General features: G+C 59.4%; 1 protein-coding gene across 1 annotated transcript in view; it reads right to left on the bottom strand.

The window, feature by feature from the left end:
* HMCN2 (hemicentin 2) overlaps nt 1–12,804 on the bottom strand; it is a 137,360-nt gene that overhangs the window by 4,184 nt on the left and 120,372 nt on the right. The window contains 10 exon segments of the mRNA XM_054727277.1: nt 744–878; nt 1,590–1,610; nt 1,613–1,711; nt 1,832–1,891; nt 2,919–3,156; nt 3,449–3,570; nt 3,667–3,804; nt 6,018–6,167; nt 8,741–9,010; nt 10,686–10,767. Coding sequence (XP_054583252.1) covers nt 744–878; nt 1,590–1,610; nt 1,613–1,711; nt 1,832–1,891; nt 2,919–3,156; nt 3,449–3,570; nt 3,667–3,804; nt 6,018–6,167; nt 8,741–9,010; nt 10,686–10,767 — 1,315 coding nt within the window.

The raw sequence follows: 12,804 nt of genomic DNA, 5'->3' as shown, positions 1-12,804 counted from the left end.
TCCCTCTCCCTTCCTCTCTGAAATCAATAAAAATATATTAAAACAAAAAAAAGAGGGGTGGGGACAAGACCTCTCATGGGCCATGGTGAGACAATGGGATCATGCATGTGAAGGGCAGAGGGGCCTGGCACATGGTAGTGGGAGAAGGGAGGGAGGGCAGGAGGAAGGCGGGGCAGGGAGCCCAATAAACAGGGCGCTGAAGGCCCATGAGCCACTGAGGTCAAGCGGCTGCCTCTTCTGAGTTCACCCGCTGTCCCTCCACTGACGGCCTCTGCTGGAGGCGCGTGGAGGACCCTGGTCACGAGACCACGGAATGATGGGCAGGGAGGACCCTCGCGGTCACCCTCGCACGCGTGGCACCTGGGCGTCATCTCACAGGCCAACTGCCCGTGACTCCCAGGGGCTGCGGGAGAAGCTGTGCTGAGGACTCAGAGGCTGTCTCTAGGCTGGGCCAGGACCCAGCAGGGGAGGCAGGGGAAGCGGCAGCGGATATGGCACGTGTCCGCCATCCCTGACCTTCACTGGACAGATGGCAAGCCTGAGGCCCCGAAAGAAGACCCTTGTCAGAGATCCTCCAGGTGCCAGCAGCCAGGCCAGGCCCAACGCAGACCCCCGGGACCCAGCTCCCTGGCCTCGCTGTGCCCCCTGTCAAGAGGGTACCGTTTCCCTGAAGGCCCAGCGTCCCAGTGACACAGTGCCCCGTCTGCTGAATCCTGGACAACCCCACACCGTGCCCCTGTCACCTTCACAATCAGCCCCGTCAGCGGCCACCCGGAAGCCAGGCCCACAGTCGGGGAGGCAGCGGTAGGACCCCAGCAGGTTCACGCAGCGCTGTCCCTCTGGGCAAAGGTCAGTAGGCCACGCACACTCGTCCACATCTGGGGGCGGACAGGGACAGGGGCCACATGAACACGTGCCCCCGGGCCCCCCAACCCCAACTCTGGTCTGGCTTCCCCACACAGGCTTCGTGCCCAGCCCCAGGAACCCCAGGGACGAAGGCCCTGCCCCGCCTGTTAGCTCTGTCTGTCACCTTGGCACCCCCACAAACAGAGCCCCCTCCGGGACCTGAGGGCTGCCTCTGATGGGAGGTTTCGGACAATGCCCCGTGGGCACCCAACGAGATGTCGCAATGCCAGGTCCCAGTGTGGGAGTGGAGGGACACAGATCTGGGGGTCAGTGTCCGGAGAGTGTCCCAGGGTCAGATTCGTTGTCTAGTAACTTGGCTGAGGGGACAGGCAGAGCCAGCAGGGGGCGCAGGGGTCAGCTCACCTCCAACCCCAGGGGACTAGAAACGGCTGCTACGTGAGGGGAAGCTGGCAAGGCCGTGTCAGGCTCAGCGGGCACGAGCGCCCTGAGCCCAGGGGGGCCACGTGTATGTCTCTGGGATCCCCATCACCCCCAGCACTTGAGCCTCTCCACCTCTGGCCCTCATCACAGGAAGTGCCAGTGGGGACAGGGCACAGAACACCCAGGCTGGCATCCAGCGACCCCGGAACAGACCATCCCCTGGGTGACCCTAGAACGACCCCCCCACACCCACACACACCCGGGCCAGGTCCCAGGGGAGCCTGTGTGCCGGGGCCACCCACCTCTGCAGTGCCTGTCGTCCCGGCCAGGGCGAGGCCAGCCGGGCAGGCGCAGGAGAGGCGGCCGGGGGCGTTGTGGCAGGAGTGGGAGCAGGGGCTGGGCCCACTGGAGCCCTCGTCCCTGTCTGCGGTGGGACAGCTGGTGGGCTGCACGCACAGGCCCTCCCCACAGCTGCCCGACAGCTCGCCCAGCCCGGGCTGAGGGACCTCCCTCCCCTCTGCCAGGGCAGGGACAGGGTGCTCACCCACGCAGAACTCTCCCTGGGCGTCCAGCTCCAAGCCCTCTGGGCAGCCTTCATTCTCTTCTGCAAGGCAAAGAGGACAGGCCTTGAGGACACGGATGCCAGGGCCAGAGCGGCCCCCGCTCGTCCTTCCCTCCCGCCAGCTGGGCCAGGCCGAGGGCCCCTCAGCCTCTGTCCCGAGTCAGGCCAGCACCCAGCCCAGGCCTCGGCTGTGGGGCATGTCATGAGGGGCTCACGCGGGCTGGCCCGACCGTGGCTGGCAGACACCGAAATCGTTAGTAAGTGCAAAGCAGGAGACGGCCCGGGCGAAGCTGCGGTCCTGACAGTGCAGACGAGGGGCCCGGCCTCTGCCGGGTAAGTGAGCCTCTGACGGGGCAGCGGGCCCGAGGCAGGGTGGGCACAGACTGTGCTCTGGGGACGGAGGAGACCGGACTGCCTTAGCCATCGGAGGGACAGCACCCTTGATCAAGCAGCCACTGGGTGCCGGCGGCGGGGGGGGGGGTGTTACAGAGCCAGCACCTCTACTCCCGCACCCTGCAAGGCAGGCGATGCCATGCCCATTTCACAGATGGGCACACGGAGGCTCAGAGAGGGCCGGGCTCTGCCCCCCAGGTCTCACAGCCGAGGAGTGGGGCGGCTGGGTTGGAACCGGGGTCTGCCTGACGTCGAAGCTATGCTCTTACCATTGCCCCATGTTCAAGGTTAAACCATGCTAACAGGCATATTTTTAGCCTCCAGGGAGTGAGAATAGGTGGCGTGTTCACACAGGCCGCCAGGGGTTCGGAGAGTGGCTCCCAGCCCCCTGGGTGGGGTCTCTGGTGGAGGCACCTTGGGAGGAAGGTAGGGATGACTCAAGTCTTGACCATCATCAGCATGGGGGTGGTTTGGACCTTGACCTTGGGGCCCGAGGGTTTGGATAGGAGTGGCCTGGACAGCGGTGCCCCTGTTGGGGTGTGGATGGATGGATGGAAACAAGGGCGTGAGCTGTTTCAGTCCTGAGTCTCTGGTCTCTGGTCAGGGGGTGCAGGGGTGGGCTGTGGCCCGGGCCTTCAGCCAGGTGCGTGGGGTGGGGACAGGGCAGGGCCCTCACCAGCGTGCAGGGCTGTGGTGAGCTGGAAGCGCAGGGCCTCCGCCGCAGGGTCGAAGGCCGCGCTGACCGCCGAGGCCTGCAGGTGCTGCACCAGCTGGGGCTGCGGGCCCCGCGCCGCGTCGTACTGGATGCTGTGGTTGCAGCGCAGGGACACGGGCCGGCGGTCCTGCAGGAAGCGCTGCGTGGAGCCCACGAAGAGCCGGCCGGGCCCCGTCTGCACGTAGTGCTCCTGGAAGTCCTGGAGGAGGAGGGGGTGAGGGAAACATCTGGAATTACAACTTCCAAACAGTGCTTCCTCCAACCACTGGGCAGCCTCAGGCAGGTCTCAGGCCTTCTTGCTCATGGGACGGGGAGAAAGCCTCCAGAGGCCGAGAGGCTGGGCCCCGAGTATCTTCCTACTCACCCCCCCCCCGCCCCCCAAGTCCAAGGCTAGGCCACGCCCCAGCCCCTGCGGGGTGTCAGGATGGCCGCAGGCTGGACACCCCATTGACTCTCACGCGCCCCTCTGGGCACCCCGGGCTCGCCCACACCTGCGCTTGGAGCTCTGCGTCAGCCAGGCTCTCGGGGAGGATGCCGTGGACCGCCACGTCCAGGAGCAGGAGGCCGTCGGGATCCAGGCCCCGGGCCACCTGGGTCATCGTCAGCTGCTCCCCTGCAACCCAGCCCCATCCAGCCCGGAGTCACCACGGGAGCGAGGCCCTGGGCTCGGCCCCAGCCCCCCCGCCCACCTGAGGGCGCCCCCACTCACCTGTAGAAAACTCCATGTGCGACTCCTGCCGGAAGCTGCCCCCCGTCAGGGAGTGGCCGTTCAGGGCGTCGCCACGCTCTCCGGCCAGTGCCCAGTAGAGGGGGGCGATGGCGACCACGAGAACCCGCATCAGAGGCCCTGGACGGGGCGGGGCGGGGAGGCCAGATGCTGAGGGCAGCCACGCTTCTGCTCAGGGTCCCTCTGTGACTCCCCAGGACCCCCAGGAGAGCTCAGCCCCAAGATGACCTGGGCCAGTGACTGGATCAGAACCAAGTGGCAGAGGCCAGTAGCTACCTCTTGGAGGAGTTGTGAAATTAGCAGAGCTTTTATACAAAGAAGTGCAGGGAACTTGCTGACATTTTACTCAGTTCCACCAACACTGGGGCTGCTAGGTCACCCCGGAGCCTGGGACTGCACAGACCGTCTCTATGGATGTGCTGGACCGAGTTGAAAATGAAACCAGTGCACCCCCTTGCAGGCACCTTCCAGAAAAGTCCGGGAGAGGAAGGGTGGTTCTAAACCACTGACTGAAGAGCTAAACAGTTCCCAGGACTTGGATGTTCAGACCTTCCCATGATGCTCCGCTCTCCTCTGGGGCCTTGGGCTAGGGCAGGGGAAAGGCCACCCTCTTGGGGTCCAGACGGTTGAGCTGCTCAGCTCACTTGCGGGCTCTCAGAAGAGAGATGCTAACCCTGGCTGGTGTGGCTCAGTGGATAGAGCGCTGGCCTGCAGACCAAAGGGTCCCGGGTTCGATTCCCGTCAAGGGCACGTACCTCGGTTGCAGGCTCCTCCCTGGCCCGGGCCCCAGTGGGGGCGCAGGCAGGAGGCAACCAATCGATGTGTTTCTCTCACACCGATATTTCTCTGTCTTTCCCTCTCTCTTCCTCTCTAAACATCAATGGGAAAATATCCCCAGGTGAAGATTTAAAAAAAGAGGTGCCAGCAGACTGATGTCCATGGGGGCCGGGAGCCAGCTGGGCCCCGTGCGTGGAAGCCACACCTTCTCAACCTCCGTGTCCTGTTTCCACTGGACACAGCTTGGCCCGCCTGGCCGGGGCCAGATGCTTCTCCACGGCTCCGGCAGCGAGGGGGGGGCAGCCACATCTGGGCAGGGCCTCACTTTATTCTCTCTCTGCTGCCAGCCAGCTCCGAGCGACCCCCCAGCCAAAGTCCCCGCCCGCGCTGATCACACGGGTCTGAGGTCCAGAGCAGCCTTGGAGGAGTCGCTTTCAGCAGAGACCCTGCCAGCCCTGTGCTCTCTCTGCTCTGGACCCCCACGACGGGCGAGGTGTGAGGGGCTGCTACACCCCTCTAGAACGTTCCATAGGCGTAGGGCACACTGTGTTATGAATCTGTCTGCAAATGGGTATTGCTTGGTTCTCTGGACCTTCTGGCTGATTTTACTCTCCACGTCTCTCGCTTCCTCTCCCCTCCTGCCCGAATCTCACAACTGTTACTGGCGAAGCCTTCACTTGTCTCTCAGCTCTTGCTTTAACAGTGGGAAAACTTCATTAAGCAGTCAGTGGTGAAGTTCACGAGCTGGCCTGCATTCACCTGTCTGATTATTTCACATGCTCTTGGTCTCTGTGTGTGTGTGTGTGTGTGTGTGTGTGTGTGTGTGTAGAGAGAGAGAGAGAAAGAGGGGGGGGCGGTGCACGAATTTTGTGCACTTGGTGGGAGAAAGTCCCTCAGCCCGGCCTGTGTCCTCTTGCAGTCCGGGAGCCCTTGGGGGATGTCCGACTGATGGCTTAGGTCGTCACTCGGACATCCTTAGCGCTGCCGCAGAGGTGGGAGAGGCTCCTGCCACTGCCGCTGCACTCGCAGGCCCTGAGCCCGGCTTTTGGCTGAGCAGTGCTGCCCCGGTGGGAGTGCATTGACCACCAGGGAGCAGCTCCTGCATTGAGCGTCTGCCCCCTGGTGGTCAGTGCACATCATAGTGACCAGTCATTCCACCGTTTGGTAGATTTGCATATTAGCCTTTTATTATATAGGATATGTACATGTTCCTCATCTGAGAGGGAGAGAGGAACAGAGAAAAGAGAGAGAGAGAGAGAGAGAGAGAGAGAGAGAGAGAGAGAGACATTGATGTGAGAAACATTGATTGGTTGCCTCCTGACCGGGAATCAAACCGGCAACCTTTTAGTGCACTGGACAACACTCCAACCGAGTCACGCCAGCTAGTCTCTGTCTGCCTTTAAATGCACTCGCTTTGTTTTATTTGGGGGTTCTGGGTGGCTTGGGCTCAGCTCTTAGAGGTGTCTGACTTCCTCTGGGAACCGGGCCTGGAGCAGCCTCGGAACCCAGCTTTGCCTCCTCCTGGCTCCAGCACGGGTGGGCTGGTCCCCACTCACCCACACTCGCAGGGATGTGGTCGATGCTGCTCCGGAAGGTGGTGACCCCAGAGCGCGCCTCCTGCTGCACACTGGCGTTGAGAGTGGCCACGCCAAACTCCTGGCCATTGATCACCCCGATCATGCTGCCCCGGCCCCCCTGGGGCTCCCCTGGAGGAAGGAGGAGAACATCTGTGACATTATCCACTCTGTGCCCTCAGTATAAGCAGCTACTGCACCTGTTTCCCGAAGGAGTAGCCTGAGGCTCAGAGAGGTGAGGTAACTTGCCCAAGGGCACCCAGCTAGTGGGTGATGGTACCAGCTTCTAACTCTGGCTCCGCCATCACCTGCCTGGAAACTTGGGCTAGTCCGGCCTCCAAGCCACACCTGAGTTGGCTTGTCTATCAAATGAGGGGGTGGGACCACAGACATGCCCCAAACCTGTTGGCATGCTGGAGGAGCCAGGCTGAGGGGCAGGGCACCAAGCCAGGTGCTGAATGCCACCCCCGGAATGTGCCCCATTCCAACAGGGGCCCTAGCTCCAGCTGCCCTGCAGGGGACCTGGCTGGCGGGTGGATTGGGGGGGGACACGCGGGGGGCTGGTTTGGAGGAGCCGCCAGGCTGACTGCAAGCAGACGCTCTTCCGCACTAATCGGATGGATGGCGTGGGCACGGGCTGCTTCCTCCGGCCAGCTGCCTCGTTCGGCAGATGGCATTCCAGGGGGAGAGAGGCAGAAGGTAGCCTGCCTCGGCGCTCACCAGCTCTCCGGGGAAATTAGCAACAAATTGCCCACCATCTGTCCAAAAACATAACATCAAACAGAACCGCCAGGCTCCTAATTGGGTAAATTCGGGGCTGGTGAATTCTGGAGTCCAGGAAGCGGCGCCGTTTCCTGCAGCCCAGAGCTGGGGTCTGACGAGATGCTGCCCAGCAGGGATGTCTCTGGTCAGTATCTGCTGCCCTGAGGTCATGGCAGGGCCAGGAAAAGGCCACGAACCTGCCCTTGACCTTGTCATGAGGGGATGAGGCAGAAAGTGGGAGCTGCGGATAAGAGAGCAACAGCATGGCCCCTGGGCTCATGCAGCCAGGCCAGGCCCAACCTGGGAGCTTAAAAAGGGGGGGGGGGACTGGAGGACAGGAATGACAAGCCACTGGCGACTTTCTCAGACATGGGGTGACTCAGCAGCCTCTTGTTTCCCACAAGGCCAGGATGGGCCCCCCAAGACTCCTGGAAAAGGAGGGAGAGAAGATAAGTCCCTAGTGAGGGGGCCTCAAAGCCTTTGCACACCGTTTACCTGGCGATGCCGCCTGAAGAATTACTTTTTCCCTTGAAGACATTTACCCTGTAGGAAGATTCGGGCCAGGACACAGGGTGTGCACCACAGTGTGGTTTTGGGGGGACGTTGGGAACAAACCTGTGGCTTATTTCACAAAGCCAACAGCAATGACGTTGGGAAACGCTGCTGTGGAATGGCATGGAGCATGGAGAAGGTGTGGACCGGGCTTACTGCCATGGGGTGCCGTCTGACACCCAGGAACCACGGCCTGTCGGTGCGATCTCAGTCGTAAGAAGAAAAGCCTCTCTCTTTGTATTTGGAGAAAAAGAGAGCAGAGAGATATACCCCAGATAACCACGGCCAAAGCTATTTCTGGTCATTGAATGACGAGAGATGACTGATTATTCCTTTTTCTTCACAGATTTTTCTAAATTACCAGGCCTTTCGACAATGAACATATATGAAGTAAAAAGCAGTTGTTTCCATTAAAAAGGTAAGGAGACCCGGCCGGCGTGGCTCAGTGGTTGGGCATCAACCTATGAACCAGAAGGTCACAGTTCGATTCCCTGTCAGGGCACCTGCCCGGGTTTTGGGCTCGATCCCCAATGTGGGGCGTGCAGGAGGCAGCCGATTAATGATTTTCTCTCATCATTGATATTTCTCTTTTCCTCTCTCTCTCTCTCTCTCTCTCTCTCTCTCTCCCCTTTCCTCTCTGAAATCAATAAAAATATCTTTAAAAAATATAAATAAATAAAAACGTAAGGAGACCATTATGTCCCCCTAAAAAGGTATATTGGGTTTTTCTAAGTGTCAAGTCCCAGTTCTAAGTGGTCCTGAGCTGCTGCCTGGAACAGGGTTCTGTGGGGAAGGAAGCTGCATCGTGTGCAGCGATAGATTAGTGATGTCTGCCATGGACAGGGCTGTAGATACAGAGCCACAAATGGGGAGTATTTACAGAAACAACAGGAGCCCAGAAATATTACTCAGTGACTTCCCATCCGTCAGGCTGGGCATGTTATGGTTTCTCAGGATAGCCATCTTCTCCGCTTTAAAGTGTGGGCTGCCCCAAGGGAGGAGGATGCTGACTGCGGAGGCCGACTGGCAGGGGTGGTACTGCTGGCAGCACCAGTGGCTCCTGGGCACCCACCCGGCCAGGCAGAGCTGCAAAGTGTCCAAAGAGAGGACCTGGGTCTGTGCCAGGTGAGCTGAAGAGCCCGAGTCCCTGGTCCAACATGAGCTGAGAACATGGAGCATCTCAGACCCTCGGTTCTCTGCACAGGGAAGGGCAGACACCATGACCCACGAGGCCCTCCCAGCTGGTTCATTCAATGTTGGTGACCCTCCGCAAAGGGAAGAGTTGGGGAGCTAGCAGGGCAGGGGGCCAGGTCCCCCACAAACAACACACAGATCCCCATTTCGCAGGAGATCCCGCCTCGGCCCACGGTCTGGGCAGGGACGCCTCGCACCTTTCACAACCAAGGACGCTCGGGCGGTGGCGGAGCCCAGGAGGTTGTGAGCGACGCACTCGTACGTGCCCGCGTCCCTCGTCTCCACTCGCTCCAGCCACAGGCTCCCATCCGGCAGGGGCCGCAGCCGCCGGCCGGCCCGCAAGGGCTGCCCCGCACGCAGCCACTCCACCGTGGGCGCCGGCTCGCCAGCGGCCTGGCACCGCAGGGCCACGTCGTCCCCGGATCTCACTGTCACGTCCTGGGGCTCCACCTGGAACACCGGGGCACCTGTGGGAGGCCCAGGCAGCTTTTAGGAACATTCTATTCCGTTCGGGTATTCAAGCGATACACTCATCTCAACAGAATAGAAAGCACAGAGGCAGAAGGCAGAGAATCACAGGTGACCCCCAGGCCAGTGCCCTTCCCGTATGGCCTTCTAGACGCGGTTTCCCTGTGGGAATGTGACCATAGTGCCGGCCCGGCTCGGTGGCTGAGCGTCAGCCTATGAGCCAGGAGCACGGTTCGATTCCCGGTCAGGACACATGCCCGGGTGGCGGGCTTGATCCCTAGTGTGGGGTGTGCAGGTGGCAGCCAATCAATGATTCTCTCTCATCATTGATGTTTACAGCTCTCTCTCCTTCCCCCTTCCTCTCTGAAATCAATAAAAATATATTTAAAAAAAGGAATGTGGCCAGTGTCCTCCCTCCCTCCCTCCCTTCCATTCTAGTAGAGATCATGATCCCCTTTCATGTCAGCAAATATCATCTTCGGGGGCCGCGTGGTGCTGCATGGCTGGCTCTATCGTGGCCCCCTAGCCACACCCCATCGCGGGACATTGGGGTGGTTTCCAATGAAGGGGTGCCGCTTGCCGGTGCTGCCTTTATCTGATGCCACGTGAACGGGCACTCGGCTCTATCCCCGGCGAGTGCTTCTCACCAAGTCGCTGCTTCACCCTCGGCGTTCTCTCTGAGAGATGGTCGCTCCTGTCCACGTACGGCCACCGCCCGCGGGACGCCGCCAGTGCGGACGCTGGGAAAGGCCGTGCTGAGGAGGCGGCGTGGAACGCACACGCGGGTGCAAGCGGACACTGGTCCGCGTGCCGTGGGAAACCGCTGCCCAGCGCGTCCGTCTCCGTGGCCGCTGTAACCCACGGCCCAGGCTGGGTGCCTCACTGCACGTGCTGGAGGCCGGGAGCCCCAGGCCAGGTGTTTCCCGGGGTGACTCCGGGGCTCCAGGGGATCATCGCTCCGTGCCTGTCCTCGTAACCACGAGGGCTGCAGCAAGTCTGGCTCATTCCTGGCTCATGCCTGTGCACGTGCTGTTCTTTTTGCTTGAACAACATCCCCCCGATTGTCACATGGATGCCTCCTTCTCATCCTTTGGATCTTAACTTCAATGTCACCCCTTCTGCAAGGCCTCTCCTTATCACCGCCCCCCCAAAATTGCCTGAACTTGGAATCACCCCACAGCCACGCAGATGCCACCATGAAGCCTTGTTGCCTTCAATTTTCCGCCAGTTTGACTGTGATGCATGTGGGTGCAGACCTGAGTTTTTCTCCGTTTCTTGAATTTGTGGGTCCATGTCTTTTGTGAACGTTAGGTCACTCTGAGGCTCAGCCTGTGCTCTGTGCACTGCACGCCGCCTGGCAAATCCAAGGGCTGTCACGGTGAGCTTGGTGCAGCTTTGAGTTTTGAGTCAACGGTCCCCCTGGGCTTGGCGGTGGGTCCCTGGTGCTCATTAGCCCCGACCCTGACTCCCATTCCGCCCCGGGGGACATTCCTCAGGACTGCGATGTGTCTTCCGAATAAACGTTTTAAAGGAATTCCAAGTCCCAGCCCTGCCTCTCGCCCTCCATTCGTATCCGAGAGCCCGGGCCATACAAGCCCCGGCCTTGGCACAGCCTTCCCCGGACGCCCACTCAAACCGTCCCACCCAGGGGGGAGCGGGGAGGCGGGTACTCACTCTGCAGCAGGAGGACCACCACTCTCTCCACGGCGCCCATCTCATTCTCTGCCAGGCACTGGTACCGCCCCGAGTCGCCCATCTGCAGGTGGCACAGGAGGGGGACATGGTGTTCAGGAGGACGAGGGGGAGAGGAGCAGCTTGGGACAGCGGGGCATAGAAGGGGGGTCTGGAACCAGGCCCATCTAACCAGGAAGCAGCTTAGAGCCTAACCAGCCAAGGGCGCACAGACTCCTCACAATGTCGCATCAGAGGGGCCTGTGTGGCCACGTGTCAATAGGCATCCAAAGAGAATCCATGCCCTCTCATACCTGGAACCTGGGGATGGGGTGGGGAGGGGACGACTGAGGCCACGGACTCGCTGGGGAGATGCGTGCTGCAAAGGAAGATTTAGAGCGCCTCTCCCAAATGTGTACGTTGAGGTATTATCACTCCATGGTGCGCGCCGAGGGGTCCCTTTAGGAAAAAGAGGCCCACGGTCGAGCAAGTGTGGGAATACCGAGTGAGCAAAAAGGCATCCAAGCGCCAGGCCTTCTCAGGGCGTTTCCTGGACCTGTTTGCACCGACAGTCAGAGTGACAGCCCTCTAGGACTCCCAATGGGGTTTTCTTTTCAGACGCCTAGAATTCATTACGAGGGTGCTGTTACCAGAATACACACAAGAGGGCGCTATTGAAACACCCCCTTACTAGAGTGCTGTTCTCTGAATGTCCAAAGGGGGTGCTATTGCACCTAATCCCATACTAATGTGCCGCAGAGTAAGTGGATGCTACACAGACAAGGTCCCAGGACCAAACTGGAATTTCAACTAAATTACAAAACAATCATCCTAAAGTTAGTGATCAGAAGGCAGACACCTCGGTTTCCTGTGCTGAGTCGTTCCCTCATGCTGGGGAGTGTACCTTTCTCAGGCAGACCATTGCTGCCCAGGAGGTTTTTGCCTGGGGGGAAGACAGTTGACCTACCCCAGTGGTGGGCAAACCACGGCTCGAGAGCCACATGTGGCTCTTTGGCCCCTTGAGTGTGGCTCTTCCACAAAATACCATGGCCTGGGCGAGTCTATTTTGAAGAAGTGGCGTTAGAAGAAGTTTAAGTTTAAAAAATTTGGCTCTCAAAAGAAATTTCAATCGTTGTACTGTTGATATTTGGCTCTGTTGACTAATGAGTTTGCTGGCCACTGACCTGCCCTATTGGAAACACACCTAGCCCCACGGTGTGGAGTTTCTGAGGACCATTAAGAGACTGAGAATAACCATTAGCCTCCAGGCAGAAGCAATTGCCCCACCCTGTTGGAAAACCTCTCACCACACCTGTGGACAACTGCCTGAGGGCTACTTAAGACTGAATCCAATCAGTCTGCAGGCAGAGGTCTCTGGATGCTTTGGGTCTTTGCCTGATCTAATTAGTCAGAAACAGCGTCTGACACTGTCCCGCTCTAGAGATTGAGAGGCATAGCTGATCTCAGACTCCTAGAATTCATTACCAGGGTGCTGTTCTCAGAATATCCACAAGTGGGCACTATTGCAACACCTGCCTGCACACAGTTAAAAGTGTAGACTTGGGGGTCAGACCGATAGGGGATGAGATCTCGGGTCCATTGTTAACCATACTGAAGCCACTACTAGACATCATCATGTTTCTGGGGCCTCAATTTCCTCATCTCTAAAATGGGGAGAACACAGCTAGGACTGTTGTGGCATCAAATGAAATCATAGTCATCCAGTGCCTGGTATGTATGTGGTACATCCTCAGGTCATAGTAGCCATTGTTCCTGCTGCGGTTACTGCTACTGCGCTGTCAGTGCCAGTCCTATGATTAGTACTATCTAGGGACAGGCTTCCAAAGGGGCAAGATCAAGGACCCCTAAGATGAGCCTGACAGGAGTGAATCGGTGGATTTCTGCATGACCATGGGACTTGGGACACAGAAGGGAAGGTGAGGGGGCTGCCCAGGGCACAAGGCTTTGAAAACGGCATGAAGTAGGAGTCAGGAGAGCCGGGGTATGCTCCTGGTTGTGGGCCTCTCTGAGCCTCAGTATCTTCCTCTGTAAAATGGGCACTCTTAGCCCATCCACCCTGCCCCATGGGGTTGTTGTTATTAATAACCTTTACTGCCATTAC

Source organism: Eptesicus fuscus, chromosome 15, assembly GCF_027574615.1.
Source record: "Eptesicus fuscus isolate TK198812 chromosome 15, DD_ASM_mEF_20220401, whole genome shotgun sequence".
Taxonomy (NCBI): domain Eukaryota; kingdom Metazoa; phylum Chordata; class Mammalia; order Chiroptera; family Vespertilionidae; genus Eptesicus; species Eptesicus fuscus.
This window is presented reverse-complemented; position numbering and strand designations above follow the sequence as displayed.